Source organism: Leucopleurus acutus (assembly GCF_964270905.1).
Source record: "Leucopleurus acutus genome assembly, chromosome: 19".
In the NCBI taxonomy this organism is placed as follows: domain Eukaryota; kingdom Metazoa; phylum Chordata; class Mammalia; order Artiodactyla; family Delphinidae; genus Leucopleurus; species Leucopleurus acutus.
In genome coordinates, this window is record NC_139161.1 from 59,231,845 (window position 1) to 59,255,556 (window position 23,712).

Here is a 23,712-nt window from a genome sequence, read left to right on the forward strand (position 1 = left end):
TGTTGCAGTCTGAGGGGACCTTTCCCAGACGTGAGCAACCACAGAAGGCCTTAGCAGCAGTCCAGGATGGCGTGATGACTCCAGGACTGGGGGCCATGAGCCCTGAGCCTGCCCCTCGCTTGCTGTGTGACCTCAGAGGAACGAACAGCCTCTCTGGGCTTTGATGCTCTGTTTTCCCCAAGTCACTGGTAAAAATGCCAAGTGCATCAGAACCGAGGAGACGGCCCTGGGTTGGGCAAGTAGCAAAAGACGGCAAAGTGGCAGTCCATGAGCCAACCACACACGGCCACTGCAGGTGCATTTTGATTAGCTCCAACCATGTTCTTAATTTTTAAAATTCATTGTCAACATTTAAAAATTTGATTTCACAATCTCAGGTTTCAACCTTCTCTTACTACTCAATGGTTATACAAAATGTGGTATGTCTATAAAATGGAATATTATTCAGCCATTAAAAAGGAATGAAGGCGGGGGGGCTTCCCTGGTGGCGCAGTGGTTGAGAGTCCGCCTGCCGATGCAGGGAACACGGGTTCGTGCCCCGGTCTGGGAAGATCCCACATGCCGCGGAGCGGCTGGGCCCGTGAGCCATGGCCGCTGAGCCTGCGCGTCCAGAGCCTGTGCTCCGCAACGGGAGAGGCCACAACAGTGAGAGGCCCGCGTACCGCAGGAAAAAAAAAAAAAAAAAAAAAAAAGGAATGAAGGCGGGATGTGTGCTATCATGTGGGCGAACTCTGAAAACATGCTAACTGGGAGTCACAAGGGCCACGTGTTGTGTGATCCCATGACAGACGAAACGCCCGGACAGGCAACTCCAGAGACAGGAAGCAGACTGGTGGTGCGGGAGGGGCAACAGGGAATGACTGCCTAATGGGAAGGGGTTTCCTTCTGGGGCAATGGAAAGTCCTGGGATCAGTACTGATAACCGCACGCTATCATGAAGGGCTAAGAACCACTGAACTGTCTACTTGAAAATGGGTAAGATGGTGAATTTTATGTCGTGTAAGTTTTATGTTGATTAAAAAAAATTTAGAAGAGCAGAACCACGTGGGCAGGATTCCCATGTGATGTTCAGCTGCCTCTGGACACCAGCTGCCTCTCCCCGGCTGCTGGCTTCCGCTGCCTGCAGGTGTGAGAACCCCAACCACTGGAGGTGGTCCTGCCCCACCCGCAGGAGACCCCCCCAGCTCCCCACGAGGATCAGGTGCCTGGTCAGTCAGGACACCCAGCTCCAGAGCCCAGCCCTGTCCACCAGCCAATGGGAGGGCTGGGCAAACTTGCTGGTTGAAAAAATATGTATTCCCTCTTTCCTGACCAGGTAATACTTACCCCTGGTAAATAAGTCAAACAGTTAAGCAAAAAAAAAGGTAGAGAGGGAAAAGTCTGTCTCTCTCCCACCACTGCGACCCCCAAACCCCTCCCAAAAGCAGCCGCTGACTGGACTCAGCGCTCCTCAAGCCCGCTGGCTTCACCAGCTCCTGGAGGGACCATACTCTCTCCCCGGCACCGAGGAGACCGCCCGTCTGCTTACTGACCCCATACGACTTTGAAAGGGATTGAGAGTCTCTCCTGAAGAACACCCCACCCGTAACTTGACACAAGAACTGTTTTCAGATTTAAAGAAAAGTCCGAGCCGCTGCCTGGAAGGGCCCGTGTCCCCATGGGCAGAGCCGAGGGGTGTTTCCAGCAGACCTGTCTCGTGTGGCCACGCGTGCCCCCAGAGGGGTGCAGGGGGCACAGCACACAGGCGGGGCTGCTGTGGCCTCCGGTGAGCGACAGTTCTAGGACACTGGCCTGGGTCTGCCCCAAGGCAGAGAGGGCTCCCACCAAAGCGGGTGTGGGGCTCTGCCCAGCCCTGAGGCCAACGCATCCCCCAAGGACAAGTGCAGGGACGCCCGCCTGGCCCTCCCCTTCCCCACCCCCACCCCTGCCGCCCATTTCACACCAGCAGGGCCCGAGCCCTGGGCCCACTACAGCACCGCATGGCCTCACACCCGTCATAAGCCGAGCCTTCTGCGGGAACACCCACGCCTCCTCGGGGGCCCGGCCACGCCTGCTCCTCCCTGAAGACTCCTCCAAGACGCACACCTCACGCCCGCCGGACTGCTGCCCCAGGATGGACGCAAAGACGGCCCCCGGGGCCCTGCCCACATAGCACTGCTACTAGGCTGGCGGCCTGACTCGCCCACACCTGCCAGGGCCTGGAGGGCAGGGCCATTACCTGCTCCTGTCTGGGTCCCCACACAGCAGGACAGAGCCTGGTATTCGGTGGACTTCGGCAAACTTCCAGGGAACCGAGCCGGATACAAAAGATGGTTCTGGTTTGGGGAAACAGAGGCCCCAAGAGACACGAGCAAACTGGCGCAAAATATACATTCGAGGTTGCAAGACAGGAAGCCCACGGATCAGCCATGGGCAGCAGGGTTGATGGAGCACCCGGGGGGCCTCCCAGAGCAGCAGGCTGGGTGGGAAACCAGCCCGAAGCCTGGAGGCCAAGCCCCGTGCCCCGCGATCCGGAAGCCCACGTGCCCAAGATCTCGGCCCCAATTAAACAGAGGGCGCCACACTCCTGTCTGAACCTCCTATCACAAGTTCACCTTATGTTTGGCATTAAGCAGAACTTTAAAGTATCCATTTAGCCTCGTAAACTGACTTGCTGTTGCTTAAATGACAGGTAAGAAGAATTACAGTAAACGTGTCCCCTTTTCATTAGCGATCACTTAAGCACGCCGTAATTTCTGGCTAATTACAGCACGATGATTTAGACATTTCACGCTGTGTATTATGGTTTCTTAACCTGGGGTGCAATTCTGAGGCTGAGAGAGTTGACGCATGTCCCGGAGGAGGGACAAGCCCTCTCCAAGGCGTGTGGGCAGCGGAGAAGAAATCTCCCAAAGCAGAAAACCACTCACAACAGGACGAAGCACAGCCCTGAACCGCAGTCCTCAGGGGGGCGCTCCGGGTCCTGTGGAGGTCTGGACACCCACCCCCACCACCCAGACCCACTCAGACCGCTGCCAGGTGAGAGGGAGCTGCGCGCCCTGCGGCCACTCCCCCGTCCAGCAGGCGGGCAGGGGAGACGTACGAGGGAGGTCTTTACCGAATGACGGCCAGGGGTCCGAAGTGCTGCCGGGGGCTGCCGGAGCACCCCAGGGGTTGGTGTGGCTGGCTGAAGCGGAAGGGCCCCAGGGCTCCGCCTTCGGGGCAGCAGGGCCCGCGCCGGGCAGAGCGTCCAGCAGGTCCAACAGCGTGGTCTGCTGCGGGTGGGAGCCATGCTGTTGAGACGAGGACCGAAGAAAGAGGACGGTTTGCCCTGCTGCCCTTGCGGCCAATGTCCGCCTGTGCCCCTCCCAGTGCAGAGGCCTTCTGGGGGGCCCAGAGGACCCGGGACTGCGGCGCCCCACATCACCGCTTCTCAGTAAGGACCAGGCTCCACCCACACCGGCTATTTGTTGTGTGTCAAGCGCCCGCCGTCTGCCGACAGGTCCTTGGGGCTTCCAGGAGAACAGGGGTTTTGCCCCCCTCCGAGACACGGCCCCCCAGCTGCCAGCGCCATCCAGGGCTCTCCCGGGGGCCGCCACACCCTCCTGCTCCCACAGCCAGCCTGGCTGCCCTCAGGGACCCCGCAGCACTGGAACAGGGAGGCCACAGGAGCCCCGGCCCTGCGGGAGGGTCTGTCTCCCGACAGGATGACGAGGTTGTCAGGGGCAGAGCCACGTCCAGTTCACCTTTAGGTCCCAGGTAGGAAGCCCGGCACAGAGTAAGGAGGACGCCGGCTTGCCCTGGGCCAGGAAACTGTCCCAAAGCACTTGCCGCTTAGCGGCTTGTGGAGCAGCGGCCGGAGCTGCGCGGGGTGGGGTCGGGGGGCACGGAACTGAGGTGGGGTCAGGGGAGGGCCCAGCCCCTCGGGCGGATGTGCGTGTCACCTGCCCTCTCCTCACTGCCGCTGGCTTGACAGCCGCTGGGGGTTGGGCTCAGGAGGGTCTCACACACTGACCTGCCCCCCACGCCCAGCCCGTGAAGCACTCACCTCTTTCTTTTTTGGAAATTTAACTGTGTCTCTGCGGCTTTCTTCCAAGGCCATCTGCAACCTGAGGTCATCTCCCCGCCTGAGGCGCTCTTCCTGTAGAGGACAATGGACCCTGAAGCTGGTGTTCCCGGCAACAACATCCCCAAGAGCCAGGCCCTCCTGGCCAGAGCCGGAAACCAAAGCCATATCGCAGGTCACTTCAAAGGAGGGTCTGGGGACGACGTGGACATGAGCTTCTCCCACCCCAAGGTGTGCCCGGTGGGGGGGAGGTGCCCACCCAGATGGGGGAAGGGAAATACTTGTAAAATACTTTTTCTCAAAATGAAAATGACTTCAAAATTCTTTCTAATTGTAGAAGCAATATGTCTCCTTATAAAACACAACCCAGAAAGGAATTAGAAAGAAGACAGAAATCACAGGTCATTCCACCCTGCCCCCATTGTGTGTGCTTCCAGAGAATGAGTGTGTGTTTATATTTTATGATTTCTAACAGAAATGATTCGTTATATTTAATTTATATTTATTCAAGGCACAGTCAGCATATATAAAAAGACTGGGCCGACCTAGCTTTTTTATACAATACAATGATTAAATATAAGTAAACACACTCACTGCGTCTTCACCATAAGACAGGAGCAAGGAACTACAACGGGCTGGCCCGTCCGTCTGCCCCATTTTCCCCATGAGAGTTCTGCACCTCCCGTCGACGGCAGGCCGCACGTCCTGAGTGGACAGAAGGGCCCTGCCGGGAGCTGGCCGCTACATGGACCTCTGGGATATTCCAGTCACCGCGGGACCCACACCTGCCTCCTCCATCCGACCCCCCGCTGTCTCTCAACAGCACTGCCAAGTGAGAGGGGCCGCGGGCCTCGCTGCACTCCTTCGCCTTTTTTAACCAAAGGGCAGCAAGTCCGGCCTGAAAGCGGCAGCCAAGGGCCGACCCCTTTGAAGGCTGCTCCTTTCCCTTATTCTCCATCTTTTTTGTAAAAACCTGTTTTTTTAAAAAATTTATTGTTTATTTATTTATTCATTCATTCATTTATTTGGCCGCTCCGTGCAGCATGCATGTGGGATCTACTTCCCTGACCAGGGATCAAACCCGGGCCCCCTGCACTGGGAGCACGGAGTCCTAACCACTGGACCATCAGGGAAGACCCTCTCCTTCTCCATCTTAACATAACGTGTGCTTATAAAAGAAAAACTGCACACATGCCCACGTCTGAACGTCAGACTCTCATCTCCTGGGCATTTCCTCCCAGCCTCTGTCTCATCCTTTTCTGGGTCCAGATGCTCTCGACCCACCTTGCAGATTGTGGTCCGCACTCGGTGATGAGGGCTGTAGACACTTGGCTTGGAGCCCAGCCAAGCGCGCGGGAGCGCTTCCAGGAAGCACCTCTGACCGATGCGTCCCCAGGACCAACTAGCGAGAGCCCCTCGTCCCTGTGAGTGCGCCCGGGCCCCGCCCCACGGGGGCGCGCATCCCTGCTGGCACCCACCTGCTCGGCCACCTCTCTGCTCATGGCCAGCGCCAGCTGCAGCTGCAGCTCCTCTTCCCCGCTCGTTTGCGGCCGTGCCTGCTCCAGCTCTGAGGACACCCGTGGGGAGGTGGCTGCGGGGGAGGCAAAGTCAGCGTGAAGGACCAGCGCTCCCTGGCCAGCCGCCCGCTCCCATCTCACACCCACAGGGCCACCCTGGCTGGGAGACGGGGCTCTGCGAATACGCTGCGCACACAGCCAAGGAACGTCACAACTACGCCAGCCACGCAGTGCTCGCCAGGACAAACGCCCTGGGCGGCCAGTTCAGGCCTCTCAGGGGTCAGAGCCTATCTCCACTGCACGGCTTCAAGGAGAGGGGCTGAGTTTTTACAACGTCGAGAGCACAGTTCTTGAAAAGCTGGGTCAAAGATCATTCAAAGAAGGACATGGCCTCTGTGGACTCGCTCCTCTCAAGAACCCCCCTCGTACGTGTAAGAATGTCACCGTATCTCCCAGTCCTAAGGACATGGAAAATGAAGACCAAACATTTCTGCAGTAACCCTGAAAATTTTTGTTTTTTAAGTAAAACTGCATGTTGACTTAAAAAAAAAACATACACAGCCACTGTTTGCTTAAGTGCCCATCTAGTTTAAACATCTGAAGCAGCAGCCGCTTTGATGAAGCAGTTCTGATGAAGGGATGAGATGTGAATTCCCAGCTGGTTCCCAAAGAAAGGGGTCTTCGCACAACCCCACTGTGGCCAGGCTAGGCCCCACACGCGGAGAACGCTGGGCTTACGCACCATCACGCTTCCTGCGCCAGGGAGCCTGGGTGCCCGCAGAAACCAGACGAGAAGCTTCGGGAGCGGCAGCCCAACAGTGCGCCACCCCTGCCCGCCGCCCCCCAGGACAGGAAATCTCAGCGCAAGCCCTGCCACCCGCAGAGCTGTGGAGCCACCGCCTCGGGTGCCCCTGCCCTGTCCTCCCTCTGGTCCTCCGGGGCCGGCCTCCCACCAGGGCTGGGTCAGCACCCCCTCTCTCCCAGCACCCCTATTCTGCAGTTTGGTGGGTCATGTCAGAAGGTGCTCCTAGGGAAGGGCCCAGGCTCGTCTTCCCACCATCACGTCCATCCGCAAAGTCTGACAAAGCAGCTGGCAAACACCCACTGCGTGGATAAATGGGCAGATGGAGGGACAGGCAGATGGAGGATCCCACTGCATGGCCGAGGGGCAGTTGTTAAAGATGCTCTGGCTGTATATTCGTCTGCCCCCTTCTTCCATTACATCCCTTCCAGCAGACCCAGCCCCCAGCACTCACGCAAATGCTGCCTCTGCCCAAATCTCCAACCTACGCTTGCCTCTTAGGATCTGCCTCTGGGAGACAGTAAACGGTGGGGAATGATGCCTGAGACTGAGGTTTCTAGACGGCTGGGCTCTGGCTACAGTGAGCAAAACGGGAGAAGAGGCGAGATGCAGTTAGGGTCCTGGAAAAACCCACAGGAGAACAGGCGAGGCTGCAGGGGCAGTGCAGGGCGGGGGCTGTAATCGGCACCACTCTGTCCTACAATTTAGGAAAGACACGTACAACACACGGCAGTGAGACTTCATCTGGGATAATCACATGGCCTGAAGCACAGTGTGTCCACTGTGATTTACTGTCAACCAAGAGAAACATTAAAAAAAAGCCAGCAACCAATTGCCTCATGTCTACCCTAAGCTAGTGAGCAGGTCAAACAGCAAAATGCTGCAGTTATCCAAAAACACCAGCACATTTTTCTAAATAAAATCAAGCCAAACCCCAGCCTAGCGCATCGCCCCAATTAGATTTTCCAAAGCATTTCTTAAGAAATAAAGCTAGATGGTCACAGAATGTCCTCAAATCTACCTTAATAATTTTATTTCTTAACAATATACCAAAACAAAAGCACATTTTTGGTTGGTTTGTTTCCAAACTTCACCTCTGCCCGTCACAGGCGGCAGCTCTGGCTTCCTCGTGCTCTAGAAGCAACATCACCACCCAGACTGGTAGGAACAAAGGAAGCTGGCCAGTCGTGGGGGACAGTGTGGGGGGACTCCTGTGGCGCACGTGGCTCTCCCGTCCAGGTCACAGCCACTCGGCCGCCCGTTCCCAGCCTCCTTCCTGGTAAGAGTCTCTGAGGCTGCTTCCCAAAAGCCTCAGCTTACAGCAAGCATGGCGCATCCGACGCCCTTCATTTACTCCCAGATGGAAACCAGGAGTGAAGACAGGAGAAGACCTCAGACCCCATTCCACACCCCGAAAAGCCCCCTGAACAGAGAGCCCCGTCTTGGCGGGGAAAGTCGAACCTGGCCTAACGGTGGGACCCGGATGAATGGGCCGGGCTCTGCGCAGGGCCTGCCAGAGACGTGAGGCCCCCCTGTCCCCCGAGCCTCTCAGCACAGCTGCGAGGCCAGCCCAGCTTCAAATGCAAACGTGCACGTCTGCACCCCACACAGCTGACGCTGCTGGAATAACGTGTGGCCGGCACACTCGGAAATAGCTCACCACATCAGTATGGAAATTAGACAAAGGGTATTCCCCTAAACGCTGTGGTTTTCATAAGAGGAGGCACGGCTCTCAGTCACGCAGTTGGAAGAATTCACAGCCACCAGCCCACAGCGTCAGCTGAGCTGCACACGGCGGTCTCAGCTGCGAGGGAGGCATCCGGCGGAGACGTTCCTGCCTTAGTGACAGCATCTCGTCTCCACAAAGGGCCTCTTGTGCCCGAGGACAGGACAGTGGACACAGAGGTGGTGGTGAGAGGGGCCTGAATGGGCCCTTCTGACCCCCGGAACCTGGCCCTCGCCCCACTCTGACGATCTGAGGGTCTGAGGGTCCACAACTCATGGGGACAGTGGAAGAAGCAGGGGTTCAAGGGGCTGGCCGCTCTCGGGTCTCAGGCTGCTTTCTGACCCAGCACCCTCTCGAGGGAAGACCGGCACCATGCGCACAAGCAAATCACTCCACGAGCGTGTCACCACCCTTCTCCTGCAGCTGCGACGGGCCCGTGGGGAGAAGCACGAAGCCTTCACCTGCTCAGTGGGCCCCCCGTTCACCCTGTCCAGTCTGCTACCCTGGCTGAGAAAGCTCGGCAGGGGAGGTTGAACAGGGAGCCTACACAAGTCCAACAGCTCCCACAAAATACAGGCTAAGACGAGAACCAGAAACACCGCTGGCGTCTCCTGCAGGGCCTCCCGACCTCACCTTGCTCGCCTGCTCCAGGGACCGGCCGACCCACACAGGTCCCCAAACGCGCCCCTGAAACAAAGGCACTTCAGATGGGCAAGGTCGGGGAATTTCGAAAGAAGAAAGCAAAGCAGACAAGGTAATAGAAAAACAGGAAATTGCTGCTTCTCGCTGGCTACGTTTTGCAGTGTTCCTAGAAAGCACGTAAGCGGTGTCTGCAGTCACGGACGCCGAGTGCAGGGCACAGACTCTGCAGACCAGCTGGCCCAGAGGCGGCTCTGCACGGGGACTTCTCGTAAAGCCCTAGCACGCAGGCTGTCGCCGGGGTACACGAGGCACGTCTGACAACCTAGCAAGAACGCAAGGTCGCCAGGCAGCGGGGCTCCAAGAAGACCCCATCTGGATCCAAGCACTGCCACCACCCTAACAACCCCGTGCCCGACAGCTGACGGGGATGCCGGGGCTCCCGTCCCGTCCCCACACTATAGCAGCAGGGGGACCGCACACGAATGGCCACCTCTCTAGGCTTCTGCTTCCACGTCTATGAAGTGGGGGGGAGGGAGGGAGGGTCAGGAGGACCCAAGACACAGCAGCCCCCCAACCTGGGGGCCAGGTCTTGCCCAGGTCACTGCTCTCCACTCTGTCCACAGCCACCAGACGGCCCCCTCCATCTTGCACGGCAGAAACCAGGGACTGGTACGCGCTCTGGCCCCGGACCTCCATGGGCAGAGGACCGTGGCTCTGGCGGCCGGGGCCTCCGCCCTCCTCTTTCTGCCGGTCTCTGAAGGAGGGGCTGGGGAGCCGGCACTGAGCCCAGGGGCAGCTTCTGCCCCCCAGTGACTAGCTCCCCGGTCCAGCTAGGTTCCTTCCTTGTTACTGAACTGCAGCGAAGTGCTTACTGGGTCTTCCTCAATGTGGCGACAACCTCCTGTGTTCCACCAGCCGTTTCCCGAGTCACCGATGACCCTCGGCCACCAAGGACACTCCCACACAGAGTGGAGGCTTTTGAGCCCATTCCCCAGGGAGACGCTCCAGGGCCCTCCCTCTCCCAGCTCACAGGCAGAAGAGGAAAGACTGCTTTTAGTCAAGCGAGGCAAATTAGGAGAAAATAAGCTCAAATCACCCCAGGTTAACATTGAAAGAGAAAAAAACCATAAATACGTTGTGGAAAAGCCAAAGAGCTGCAAGATGTGAAGCGCCTGAAGGACCACCACAGCCGGGTGACCTTCAGGACGGGGTGGGGACGTGAGACTTCATAGCGGAGGGGGAACGTGGCCAAGCCCTGCCCGTCGCCCACCACCTGACGGCCCTGGCAAACCCCCCCCCCAACTGGATTTCAATGCAGACTCCACATCTGATTCCAGTTCACAGAAGAACAGGGCGAGGACCGAGGCAGCAGGTGGACAAACCCAGACCTCGGGCCACTCTGCAAGATGGCCAGCCCTGCGTCTCAGCACATCAGGGTCGTGAGCACAGTACGACTGCAGGGACAGGACCTCCGAGCGACCGTGCTGCTGGTGGTCTCGGTGTAGACAGTGGGCAGACAGGCACGCGGGCGGGGGTGAGACGGTCCTGACTGCTGCTGTGTGCTCTGCCAGGTAGGATGACAGACAGCCTGTCCTCACCGCCACGTTGAGGGGGGAGGGGAGATGCCAGAGCCTGTTTCAAAGACTTCAGCATAAAAGGAAGCGAGGGCCACCCCTCTTTTCCTGCCCCCACTCCTCTCCCCAGAGGAAACAGCTGTTGACATTTTCTTGCGATTCCACCCAGAACACACAAACACGTGCTCTTCCCTGGCACTCACCCACGGGCGTCTACTCACTGCCGTGCATGGGCCCCACCCAAGGTGCTGTTTCGGCCCCGGGAGAGGGGGCGTCTGCGAGCATGGGCCCAGATCCAGGCCCTGCGGCTGCTCAATCCTCCACACCGCGGCTTCCTCACCCGCAGGACGGAAACAGAGTCCCCACCGCCTCGGGCTGTCCTGAGGATCAGACCAGCTCCTGTGGGAGTGCCTGGCACGTGACAGGTGTACCACACCTGGTGCCTCGCTGGACCCTCAGTCCAGGCGGGGTCCTGCCCCCCAGCCCCCGAAGGCCAGGGCTGAGGCCCGGAAGTGAGGTGGCTCGCCAAGGTGCCCCAGCCACGAGGGTTGAGGCTGATCTGAGGCCTTGCTCTGCATCATCGCTCCCTCCCACAGAGGAGGGAACCGGGGCCCAGAGAGGTCACAGGGCCACTCACAGCAGGAGGAGAACTCAGAGCCAGACTCAGAGCCCATGCCACGCCCTCCCAGAGCCCCAAGGTGCTCTGTGCACTCAGTCCTTGACACTCGCACACGCCACGCCTGGCGCTTCTCCAGGCCTGAGGCCAGTTCCTGCTCTCCTGGAGCTTGTGTCCCAGTGAGGGGGGACAAGACACACACACACAGAGGGGAGGTGGGTCAGGGTGGGGAGAGCCTGTCCTGTGCTCAGGTCTGACAGAGACACTGCAGAGGGGCCTGGGCGGCAGCAAGGACACCAAGCAGAGAGCAGGTGGGGGCTTCGCCTGGGTGCAGGGGGAGGGGCTGGCATGGGCAGAGCTCCCAGAGGGCCATGACGGAAGGGCCCTGGTGGTGCCGGGGGCTCTCGGAGGGCCTTCAGGCGGGTGCAAGCCGAGCAGCGATGCCACCTGGCCGGTCCAGGGAGGATGGTGGGAGCTTGGGCCAGGGTGGCGGCTGTGAAGGAGGTGAGACGCGCTGGTTTCTGGATGGCTTTCACTGAGATTCTGTTACACCTGGCAACGTTCCTGGACCATCCGGCCCGAGGTCACGAGAGAACATCTGGGGCCCGGCCTGGCCTGGATGGTGCCGACCCCCGGCAGCCCAAACTCACCCTCCCACCGCAAGTGGCCTGTGCTGCCGCCCAAGCGGAGACTCAGCCCACAGAGAGCCTTCCCCTGACCGGGGGCTGGGGCACAGCTGAGCCCCAAGGCTGTGAAGTCCTGACCCCTGGGTTCGGAATGAGAGCTTATTTGGAAACAGAGCTGCTGCAGATTCATTTGTTAACGGTTAAGCTGAGGTCACACTGGAGCCGGTGGGCCCCGACATCCAACATGACACGTGTCCTTACAAGCAGAGAAGAGACGCAGGGGTGGACACAAGGGGAGGGCAGCAGCATAGGCCACGGGACACCAAGGACGGCCACCACCAGCAGAAGCAGGGAAGCTGCAGGCAGGACGCTCCCCTGCGGGTTTCAGAGGATACAGCCCTGCGGACACCCTGATTTGGGGTTTCCGACCCACCTCTGGCGCTGAAGCCCCGGTGGGCGGCTCCTCTCCCAGCGTCGTCTCAGGCCCCGCCTCCCTGCACACAGGGCTCCACTCCCCAGGGAGGCTCACCAGCCCCTCCCCCGCACCTGGCACCTGCTCCGCCGGCCGCAGAGGGCCCTAGAGTCCTCCAGTTCCTTCCTGCTTTCAGACCACACTCCCACTCCCGCCCCCCCGCCCCTCCCTCAGGGAGGAAAGAGAGCCTGGGTCTCCCGCTCGCCCTCCCCAGCAGGACGCCCTGTGGGCAGGGGTTCCTCTTGGACCCCTAGAGCAGGGCAGGTGCTCTGCGGCCCGCAGAATGGGGACCTAGGCCTTCTACACCCCAGACCCGCCTGTGGCCAGGAACCTCCCCACCCTGGCTTGTCCCAGGCCCAGGCCCCTGTGTGTTCATTTTCTAGGTTAGCTTCCAGCGAGCACAAAGCTGTGGCCCCCAAGGGCACAGCTCACACACACGCCACCACCACCCTGAGACACGGGTGCGGCTGCCGCAGCCCACGGACGTGGGGGCCAAAGCCCAGGGAGGAAGGAGCCAGCGCGGGAGACAGGCAGTGGGGACGGATGGGGCGGGCGCAGCAGAGACAAAAGGCTGCCCTGTCATCTGCTGGCAGGACTTAAGGCCCATCCTCTGCCTGGGAGAAAAGAGGGAGTCTGTGCTGCTCTCTCCGGGCTGCGGTGAGACCCTCCCCATTACGAGATCACCAGCTGGCGAAGTGGGGAAGGGAGGGCTTGTCCAAAACAGGAAGGGGTTGTTTCTCCTCACTCGTTTCCCGGGGGTCCCCATGGTTCCTGGTGCTCTGTCTACACCCATGGGAAAGTCGACCTTCACGGGGAGCACTGGGGCGAGGGTCGTACCCACAACTCCCCAGGCAGGAGCTCGGGAGGGAGGAGAGGGCTTGGAACACCGCAACTTCAACAAAGACGTAATTTCTCTCCTTCTTAATTCAATCATAAACTTAGGTTAAATGCCTACATCAGTTTCTTAGGGTAATACTTACAGACAGGAAACTCACTTTTTTTTTTTTTTTTTTTTTTGCGGTACGCGGGCCTCTCACTGTGGTGGCCTCTCCCGTTGCGGAGCACAGGCTCCGGACGTGCAGGCTCAGCGGCCACGGCTCACGGGCCCAGCCGCTCCGCGGCATGTGGGATCTTCCCAGACCGGGGCACGAACCCGTGTCCCCTGCATCGGTAGGCGGACTCTTAACCACTGTGCCACCAGGGAAGCCCGGAAACTCACTTTTAAATGAGTGTTTTACTCTTGCACTGCTGGCGGGAATGTAAATTGATACAGCCACTATGGAGAACAGTATGGAGGTTCCTTAAAAAAACTACAAATAGAAATACCATACGACCCAGCAATCCCACTACTGGGCATATACCCTGAGAAAACCATAATTCAAAAATAGTCATATACCAAAACGTTCATTGCAGCTCTACTTACAACAGCCCGGAGATGGAAACGACCTAAGTGTCCATCATTGGAGGAATGGATAAAGAAGATGTGGCACATATATACAATGGACTATTACTCAGCCATAAAAAGAAACGAAATTGAGCTATTTGTAATGAGGTGGATAGACCTAGAGTCTGTCATACAGAGTGAAGTAAGTCAGAAAGAGAAAGACAAATACCATATGCTAACACATTTATATGGAATTTAAGAAAAAAGAAATGTCATGAAGAACCTAGGGGCAAGATAGGAATAAAGACACAGACCTACTAGAGAATGGACTTGAGGACACGGGGAGGGGGAAGGGTAAGCTGTGACAAAGTGAGAGAGAGGCATGGACATATATACACTACCAAACGTAAAATAGATAGCTAGTGGGAAGCAGCCGCATAGCACAGGGAGATCAGCTCGGTGCTTTGTAACCACCTAGAGGGGTTTTGTGACCACCTAGAGGGGTGGGATAGGGAGGGTGGGAGGGAGGGAGATGCAAGAGATATGGGAACATGTGTATATGTATAACTGATTCACTTTGTTATAAATCAGAAACTAACATACCACTGTAAAGCAATTATACTCCAATAAAGATGTAAAATAAAAATAAGATAAAATGAGTGTTTTGATGGAAATTTCCATCTATTAAACTAGAAATGATCTTTCAAAAAATTTCAGTACCCATTTTGGGCTCAGGGGCTATCAACTGAGCACAGTCGGCCCCCCGGCTGGCAGCACTGCACCTGGGCCTGGTCCGTTGGGGAAACATTTGCCAATTTCAAGAGACAGAATGATGTTCATACATTTTCCCCACTACTTTCACTTCTGGGAATTCTACATTGAAGACTATGAAGAATCTCAGAAAAGCAGGCTTTCTGCCCAAAGACGCTGACCACGTGGCTATTTACACTGTGAGAATCTGGAAACAACTGTGACTGGGGTGGGAATGGTGAGCGACCCCTGTGAGGGGCGGGTCCCTCAGGCACGGCAGTGTGTGCAGCGCCCACATTAGCACAGGGGACACACAGGAACCCAGAGAGCACTGCCCCGTCCCCACCGTATGGACGTCTAACCTATCCAAACTTTAACCTATGAAGCCAAGTGTAGCTGTGTAGTCTTTGTCCTGGGAATCTGGTGGTAAGGAGTCAGCTAAGGGGTGACCTCTGGGCCACTGCACCCCGTCCCACTGCACGCAGGGTTAGAACAGCCTCGGACCTGCCTGCCCGGCCCCCTCGGAGCGCTACACGTGTCGCACCATGAAGGTGTCCGCCTCTCCTGAACTGGAAGCCCACGGAGCGCGGGGCCTCAGCTGCCGACCGTGAGCCCTCACTGCCCAGTGCCGGCCCCGGCACCCTCGGGCTTATGAAGTGAGCGAACGAATGCACTCACCTTCTGAGAAATGTGCTTTGAAAAGGTCACGTGGTTATGAACAACACATGTGTAAACACTTTTCTACTCTCTGCGCGGCATGAAACATGAGATTCCTTCTGCTCTCGTGGAACACACTTCACACCTGCGATCCGGATCTGTCCATACAGCCACCTCCGGGGATGCGGGTCTGATCTGGCCTTCGCTTCCCTTCAAAGTAAGAACCCACTGGCTTTGCTCACAGACAGACGGCCGTGACAAAGCCGAACCACCACCCATTCCCACAGGCCAGGCAGCTGGGGGGTGACGACATCATGATACAGAAAGCAGGGACGCAGAGTTGCATTTACAACACATCTGCAACCCTAGAAAAGAAAATGCTTAGAAAAAATGTCCAGAAGGACATACACCCACATGGGAACAACAGCTGCCTGTGTGACAAGATTACAGAGTGTGTCCGTCTTCTTTTTGCATTTTCTACACCATCGGGAATGGACAGGCATTATCTTTATCATGAAAGATCCAGCAGAGTTCTTATTTGCCGCCCAAGCCACGCTTACCAGTTAGACCTGGAGACGTGGGCCACAGGGGCACTGGCCCGATGGGCTGGTCACCACACCGCCAGCTGCACCATGCTCCCCACCAGCAGGCCGCGGGAGGAGGCTCATCCCGCTGCAACACCCATTCTGAGCTGCTGAAAGTCGGTGAGTCACCTGCTGACCGTGACTCTCTGAAACAGCGTGGCCGCCAGTGGTCAGAGGAAGCGACAGGAGGAAGGGCCCGCACTGACCAGGCCCGGAGCCTCCTGGGAGCTTCAGCGCCATGCTGCCCGCGCCCGCCCGAGGCTCCGACCTGTCAGATGTGTGCCGGGGCTCTGGGACACCTCGGGAGATTTAAAAGCTCCCAGGCAGTCAGCCGGAGCCAGTGGCTTAGGGAACAGTGAAAGGGCAGTTGGCAAAATCGGGAACCACATTTTATCACCAAACAAAATCTAACAGCTAGGAATCACACTGTTCTAAACTCAAAGTCTCAAGATACGGTACAACATTTCCACATTTCTGGAAAAGCCCACAAAGTGTATTTGCAAAAGGCTAACAGAGGCAGACGCCAATGGAGATGAGCACGTCACATCAAAACACCACCAAGAAAAAGAGAATTCAGGTCGATTTAGCATTCGTTCGTTCACTGCTTACCGAGCACCTCGTGGGTCAGGCACTCGGCCCTGAGCACAGGCTCCTGCTCTGTCAGTGCGAGGAGACAAAAGATAAAAGAGAAACATACTCTGAAGACAAACACAGAATACGCGATATACAGAGATTATCCATAAATTATGGGATCTACTTTCCAACACAAAGAAAAATTAACCTTAGACCTTCCCTCTTATTTTTATTTATACTATAATTTTAAATGCCCCCTTCCTTCAAGCTGGCCATTGCAATCTGGCCACCACGCAGCCATGAATCAGACATGGCCCTGCTGTGTAACTCTTACTGGGCCTGACTCAACCCCCGCTTTGTTTTTTTCACATCCACTACTGACAGTCTATGAAACGACACTTTGTGTACCTACACTTTTATGAAGGATGCTTTAAAGACAAAGGGACAGGTGTAGCTATTGCAGCCACACCTTCCATCTTCCCTGGCACACGGCAACATCAATAGCCTAACTGACAACCGACCCCCATCCGCAGCTCTGACAGGTGTTTCAACCTCACCCTCTGACAATCAGAGGGCCCCGTGGGGTAACCAGCATTACACGAGGTGGACCACACAACCGTAAAATTGCCAGGGCTCTGGGTTCAGATCCTGGCCTCACTGCTACGACTGAGTGGATCTGGGGGGGCGAGTCCATCTCAGTGTCCTTGCCAATGACCCCCGCCCCGCCGCCTCCTACAGGAAGTGAACGGGGACCGTCAGCCTCCGGCTGTTGCAGGCACTGCAGCCCGGAGCAGCCCAGACATGCGGAGGCCTCTCCACGGCACATTCAGACCCTGCTGGGGGCCCAAGCCCAAGAGGCAAGAACGAACACCTTTGACCTCTGCCGCCTGGACAGACGTGTCACTACAACTGCCACCTCCGAGGGTCTGCTGGCGCTACCAAGCAGCCCCCTCTTGATTCGATTTCCCACCTGAAGACGTGACAGCCAGCGCCGGCCTCTGCCGGACACACGCTGCCACCGAAGATCCGGGCTCCCGCGACGTGCAGAACACACCGGCTCCGGCGAGACGGGCTCCTGAGTGAGTCCCATCTCCCGCCAAATTCCTCGCCCAACCCCTTTGGGAGCAATCAGCTGACATGGGGCCCAAAGCCAGGTGGAAGGCCCCGGAGGTCTGGGCACACTCCCCGCCAGCTGGCTGGCCCTGCCTTCCCGATACCGGGGACCACTGGCGGGCAGCCACCACCTCTCAGCCCTGGGCGCACCCACCCCGTTCCTTTAAAGTGTGCCCGGGCATCCTCAGCCCCATCAGGTCCAGCCCCACTTGGGGAGAGGCAGGGGTCTCCCACCAGCCTCCCTGGGCCCGCCTGGCCCCCCACACAGCCAGAGGGTCCTCATGAACCTTCTCACCCTTCAGCAGGGTCCAGTCCCTCCTCGGTTCCAAACCCTCCCCTGCTCCCAGCTAACTGAGTAAAAGGCAAAGGGCTTTCGATGACCCGGAGGCCCTCCACCCATCTACCAACGTGTGGCCGCTCCCCGTCCCTCAGGCCCAGCCTTGCCACTGCTCCAGCCCTCCGCCCTCCACCTGCCTAGGATGCCCTTCCAGACCTTGCACAGCCCAGCCCTCCTCCAGTCCAGGCTTGTTCTGGGCCTTCCCAGCACTCGGACCACCCTCCCCACTCCTCACACGCTGGGCTGTGCTGGGTTTGGGGTTTCCAGAGCATTCATGTGCAGCGTGCAGTATAGCGCTGACCATTCACCATCTCTCTCCCCGTTAGTGGGATGGGGGCACACGACAGAGGCACACGGTGGGAGCTCAAAACGCCCTTTGCTGAGGGAATGAGGGGCTGTGGGTGCCCCAAGGCCGGCAGCAGCATGGTTAAGCCGGCAGGGGGAGCTGTCTGTGCGTCCAGGGCTCTGGGCTGGACCCTACAGGGACCCCTGGGACGGAAGGGCGCTCTCCGTGAGCCGGGATCAGGGCATCGTTTCTAAGAGGGGGGTGGGTAAGCAGGGGGAGGCTAAGAGCAAGGAAAGCAATCTGAAAGCGGGCACTGAACTGCAGCCATGCGCTGCAGGGGAAGGAAAGAACTCTACAGCTGTGTGCGGGAGACCCGGAGAGGATCCGACGGGCACAGCTCAGGACAGAAGGCCCTCCTCAAACACGATCACGGTGGGCAGAGCAGCAGCTGAGGCCAGGAGTCGGCACCACGCCCAGCAGGCCTCCCCTGTGGGGCCTGGGGTCCGACCTGGGCCCCTCACGAAAGTCTGCCCTGAATCACAGCCCACATTTCATGAGACCAGTTTCCGACAGCCGGGTCAGTGGGACTCTCCGTGCTGGATTCCAAGCCAGTGTGTTCAAAGCAGAGGCTCCGTGTGCCCACGTCAAGCCCCCACCTTATGCGTGGCACTCAGGTGAGGGCTCAGCAAGGAGTCACGGGACAGCCCCCGGCAGCCCCGCAACGGGGAGGGTGTGAGATACGGAGAGGAAAGCACTCAAAAGGGTGACACCACGTAGCACGCGTTGGCCTAAAACTCATTCAGGGTTTGAGAAACTGCCTAAAAACAAAGTCGCTCACCCATTTTACCCTCAATTTCTCAAGAGCTGAAGGAAAAGAGAACTCCGTGTGGGCTGCGGGCCGAGCAACTTGCCGATGTGCGTATGTGCGGGTGCCGAGTGGGGGACCCACGGGCCCAGGCGCGGGGCGGCCCGGGCCTGGGCTTCACGTGCAAGCGTCCCAGGAGAGCTGGGGGCCAGGGGGACACAAACAGACCCCCCCCCAGTTACTCAACGGGTAGGCCCTGGGGGCACTGGGAACCTGCAGGCGCATCAGCGAGCCTTCTGGGGAGCCTTTGAAACACGCCTGCCCGTCTCCCAACAGTGCAAAGCCGGTTCTCCCTGCGGAGTCCAGTCCAGGCCGTGAGGGGAGTCCAGTCCAGGCCGTGAGGGGAGCACAGGCGCGAAGGAAACATCCCAGAGCTCAACAAGGCGATCACACGGGCACCTGGGGGCAGGGGTGGGGGGCGATGTGTGTGAGGCACGATGAGCGGAAACCGTTTCCAGGTCGTCGGGAAGCGGCACAGAGGCGCCTCGCTGGCGCCCCTTCCGGTAAGAGCAGAAGAGAAGGGAAGACTTTCTTCTCTGAGGTGGGGCCCCTGGGGACTGAAGGCAGATCAGACCGAGAGCATTTCCTTGTGGGCAACGCTGAGAACTGTTTTCAGTTTAACCTGCACCAGCTGTAGGCTGTCCGGGATACACCAGTAATCAATCCAAAGAGAAGCCTCATTTTCGTTACCCATTGAGTTAGGGACCTTCAAACACCATGACCTAGAATCGCAGCAGAGCGAACTCTGTTCCCCACGGTCACGGGGATCTCAGGAAGGACGGCAGTTCGCCGAGAAGCAAAAACCATCCCATTTTGTCCTCCACCCGGCACGTGTCCCTGCACTGCAGAGATGGCTCCCGGCCACCGGCGCCGAGGCCCGGGAGTGCCTGGCGGGGCGAGGCTGGAACCACGCACTGCGGCTAGGCGGTCCGGTCTTTCCCACGCCCGGGTCTGCGGCCAGCATGACCCCCTCCAATTCCTCAGGGAGCGGGACGCAGGGAGAGCCCAGCGGTCCCCAGGCCTTAGGTGAACAGCACCCCCCACCCCAAGGCCCTGAGCGCACACAGCCGCAAGCCAGGCCATGGGCCCAAGTGAGGCAGGGCTGGGCCAGGACTCCAGCGCAGCGGGAGGGCAGCCCCGGGACGGCGGGCAGGGCAGGAAGGGCGGGCGCTGGCTCAGTAGCAGCGGCTCCTTGCTCTGACCCTGCGGGGCCTCTGTGCGGTGCTGGGGACACAGCAAGGCCTCCAGTGCTGTGGGTCACAGACACACACACACACAGTGACAGGCCGTTAGAGGGACAGGCAGCGGCAGAGGCCGGGCCCAGCGAATGGACCCTGAACATGCAGCTCGAGCTCAGGGTCTCAGGGGATGAGCCAGGACCACAGCAGCGCCGGGATGGGCCGGGGAGGCCAAGGCCGGTAGGACCGGACCTGAGGCCCCACCCACTCCTCCCTGCCCCGGAACACCCTCGGACCGATGGACGGGCCGCCGCCTCACCTAGACGACAATGACCGCAAAAGGCAGGCCAGAGGAGCAGCCCCCAGCGCCCATACAGCCCAAGCGCGGCCACTGCCCCAAGAGGAGGCCTGGGGCCCGGGACTCAGCCCACCTGCAGGGGCCTTTCTCGGGTGGAGAGGGGTTCCCTGAGGGTAACACACAACTTCGCTTCTTAAGGGCAATCTTCCTTTTATGGTGCAACCTAGCGCAAGGGCAGCCCCTAGAGCCCCTGGGGTGCAGGCTCCATTTCTTTCAAGGGGTTTCACGAAGGTCACAGACTTTGCCTAAGCAGAGCCGTTCAAACTAAGTGGGAAAACGACAGGAACCAGAAGTGGGACAAGAAACGCTGACCTCTCTGAGCTTGACAATCACTGAGAATTCTTAGAGGCAGGGAGTCTGACCTTACTATGCAAATCTCCTATTTGACACTTCTCAAGACGCTACTGAAACCTGCTGAACTAAGCAAGGTCCACAGCGGTTTGTCAAACTGCAAACAACTGCCTTAAAAAAAAAAGTTTTACGCTGACAGTGTTACTTATTCCAAAAACAAAGGGTGTGGTGACCTGCACTTTTGTTTTCACAGCAGGAAGAGACAGTTTCTGCATCCCCCAGCCCGCAGGCCGCCCGGACCCCCGCCTCGCCACCACACTGCGAAAGCAGAGAGGTGCCATTCCAGGGACCACGTCGGCGAATGACAAGGATGCCAACGTGGCTCCCGGACCAGCTTCCGTCAGGTCCTGAACCCCACTTCTATTTTTTGAGGTCTCCTCCAAACGCTGGGCAAAGACCCAGAGTCATCGACATGCAAAGCGAGAAAACAGAGCAGCCCCTGCCAGCATGGACCCAGCCGTGCGACCGAACGACTCTCGATCACAGGCAGGGAAGGCCTCGCCCACGCCGGCTACTGCAGAGGCTTCCGCCCTCTCCCTCTCCAAGTGAGGCAGACACACGCCACCTCACCCCAAGATGCTCAAGCAGAACAGACACTGAGCCAGTCGGGAGCCCCACAGCCCAGTCATTAGGAAGACACTGAACGTGAGGTTAAGGCAAGCAGGTGATCCAGGACAGCCAACCCCCGTTGCTAGGCAGCAGGAGCAGGCCAGGCTCTTCGCTGCAGACCTGCCCCAGGAGGAAGCAGGCGACTCGGCCTCCACGCCCGCCTGCCCCCCACCACCCCGGGCCAGCCCTGCCCACGCAAACAGAGTCAGAGCTCAGAGCAGCAGAGGCTCTCAGGACCCCCGAGCCAGAGCAGCCCAGGGGCCCAAAGCGCCTCTGGGACCGCAACTCCAGGCGGACTGAGGGCGCTGCCGTCGGCTGCCAGCAGCGAGAACGGAGGGGCCGCGAGCTCTGGCTCAGCCCCGGTGCCCAGCTCTCGGCCACTACTCACAGCCGTGGTAGGAGGCCGGCGACCCCCCGGCCTTGCCGTACTCCTGCTCCGAGTAGCTGGTGGACAGGTTGGGCTGGCTGGAGCCCCGGCCGAAGGTGAGCTGGCTGCTGCCCATGCCGGTGGCCACCTGGGCCATGCGTTCCTTGGTCTTGAGCGCCTGGGCCCGCTCGGCCTTCAGCCGCTCCTCGTCCTTCAGCAGGGCCACCAGCTGCTTGGCCTTCTCGCGCACGTTGACGCCCTGGTCCTTGCCGTCGCGGTCGACGTACTGGAAGTCCTTCAGGGTCTGGATGGCGAAGATGTTCTCACGGCACTGCTGGGCCACGCGCTCCGAGCCCGTCTTGATGAGGTAGTCGAGCAGCGTCAGCGCCTTGTACACGTGCCGCCAGTTCTTGCCGTGGTCGTTGAGCCGCTTCCACACCATGCTCATGATCTCCGAGAAGGCCACCACGTTGTAGGTCAGGTCCGCGATCTCCGTCATCAGGGAGCTGGACGGGCCCCACGGGTCGTTGGAGGTGGCTTCCCGGACTTTTATTTCGGCTTCTGAGTAATTGTTCACGATGTTTTTCATCTGCCGTCTGATAGACGAAGTCGTCATCTTTACTTTCTCTGTGACAAATGTAAAGCCCTTCAAAGAGAGAAGCTTCCCTGTCCCAGGCAGGTTCGCACCCCGTGAAGGTTCAGTCTCCGTAATGGGTCTGGAGCAGGGTCCCTGATGGTCATTTCCTCTGTTGGAGCCTCAGGTCCGAGAAGCTGGAAGCCATGACCTAGAGAAAGAAGACAAACGTTACTGTGCACGAGCCCCCCACCCCCGGGACAGCAAGCATTTTGCAAACAGCAGGCACTGGTCAGCTGGGGCGGTGAGTGGACGTCCTCCAGCCCCCAAGGACAAAAGAGATGCCATCTTCCCTTCAAAACTAAGATGAGATCGATATTACAAGTTAAAAATGAATAGAGTTTGGGACCTCCCTGGTGGCGCAGTGGTTAAGAACCCGCCTGCCAATGCAGGGGACATGGGTTCGAGCCCTGGTCCGGGAAGATCCACATGCTGTGGAGCAACTGAGCCCGTGCACCACAACCACTGAGCCTGCGCTCTAGAGCCCGCGAGCCACAACTACTGATCCTTTGTGCCACAACTACTGAAGCCCGCGCGCCTCAATGAAGAGTAGCCCCTGCTCGCCGCAACTAGAGAAAGCCCACATGCAACGAAGACCCAACACAGCAAAAATAAATAAATTTAAAAAATGGTTAACTTTAAAAAAAAAAAAGGAATAAAGTTTAAACTCAAGTTTAAGCCTCTGGAAGGAAAGCAGTAACACCGTAACTACTGTTCTATTTTCAAAACACTTCCACTGGATCGGCTCTGCTGCGATTGTGTTTTTCTTATAAATTTATTTATTGATTTGATTTATTTTTGGCTGCGTTGGGTCTTCGTTGCTGCGTGCGGGCTTTCTCTAGTTGTGGAGAGGGCGGGCTACTCTTCGTTGCAGTGCGTGGGCTTCTCATTGCGGTGGCTTCTCAGGAAAGTCCCCGATTGTATTTTGATTGTATTTTTCTTCCACCGCCAGGCAAAAGCCAGCTAGAACAATCTAATGGCCTGTCTACACTGGCTTGGGCACCACGCTTCTAACTGCGGGGGATTCTCCGTGACCACCTCTTCTGACTTCTTATAAAGGCTCCCAACTCCCCTTCTAGGGCAGGGCTCGCGCCCTCCACCGGGCTTTCAAAAGCCTCGGGCATCTGGCCCGAGCTGTGCAGTACAACCTTACAAATAATCTGGTTCTACCCCAATTTCCTCACTTCACAGAGGAGAAAACTGACGGCTACACATTCACAGGACACCCAGCCCTTTGCCACAAACACACCTCTCCAGGGAAGAAACTTCTGCGGAGCTGGAGTGAGGGCCACGCCTCTGGCCACGGGCTCTGGTCCAGAGTGTGGGGATCCCAGCTGGCTTGGTCACCAGTGAGCGCCCAGCACTGTGCCTGACGTGGGTAATAAACACTGCTGATAGATTTGTGAAACAGATTAGAAACAGTGTCCCTTCCCTCAGGAAGGCACAGTCTGGCAGGGGACAGAGGTGAGCACAAGGCATCTGAGGATGCAAATCCAGAACAGCTCAGCCGGCTGCTGGGGGCCGCACAGGCGGGCACGGAGAGCACTTTCCGCACAAGTGACCTGCAGGGAGGTCTTCAAAGGGGGAGACTTCCGGGAGGCGGCAGGGGAGTGGCTGCTGGGTGATTCCTCTCCTCCAGAAGGAGG

The 23,712-nt window shown here is 58.3% G+C and overlaps 1 protein-coding gene across 1 annotated transcript in view; it reads right to left on the reverse strand.

The window, feature by feature from the left end:
• The window catches only part of EPN2 (epsin 2), a gene marked incomplete at its 3' end in the record, with an annotated part of 65,822 nt that overhangs the window by 11,562 nt on the left and 30,548 nt on the right, over window positions 1–23,712 (reverse strand). The window contains exons 2-5 of the mRNA XM_082860074.1: window positions 21,454–22,217; window positions 5,524–5,636; window positions 4,028–4,120; window positions 3,098–3,272 (exon numbers count right to left, since the gene is read on the reverse strand). Of these exons, the coding sequence (XP_082716200.1) occupies window positions 3,098–3,272; window positions 4,028–4,120; window positions 5,524–5,636; window positions 21,454–22,048 (976 nt within the window). The 5' untranslated portion in view covers window positions 22,049–22,217. The remainder of the gene's footprint in view (window positions 1–3,097; window positions 3,273–4,027; window positions 4,121–5,523; window positions 5,637–21,453; window positions 22,218–23,712) is intronic.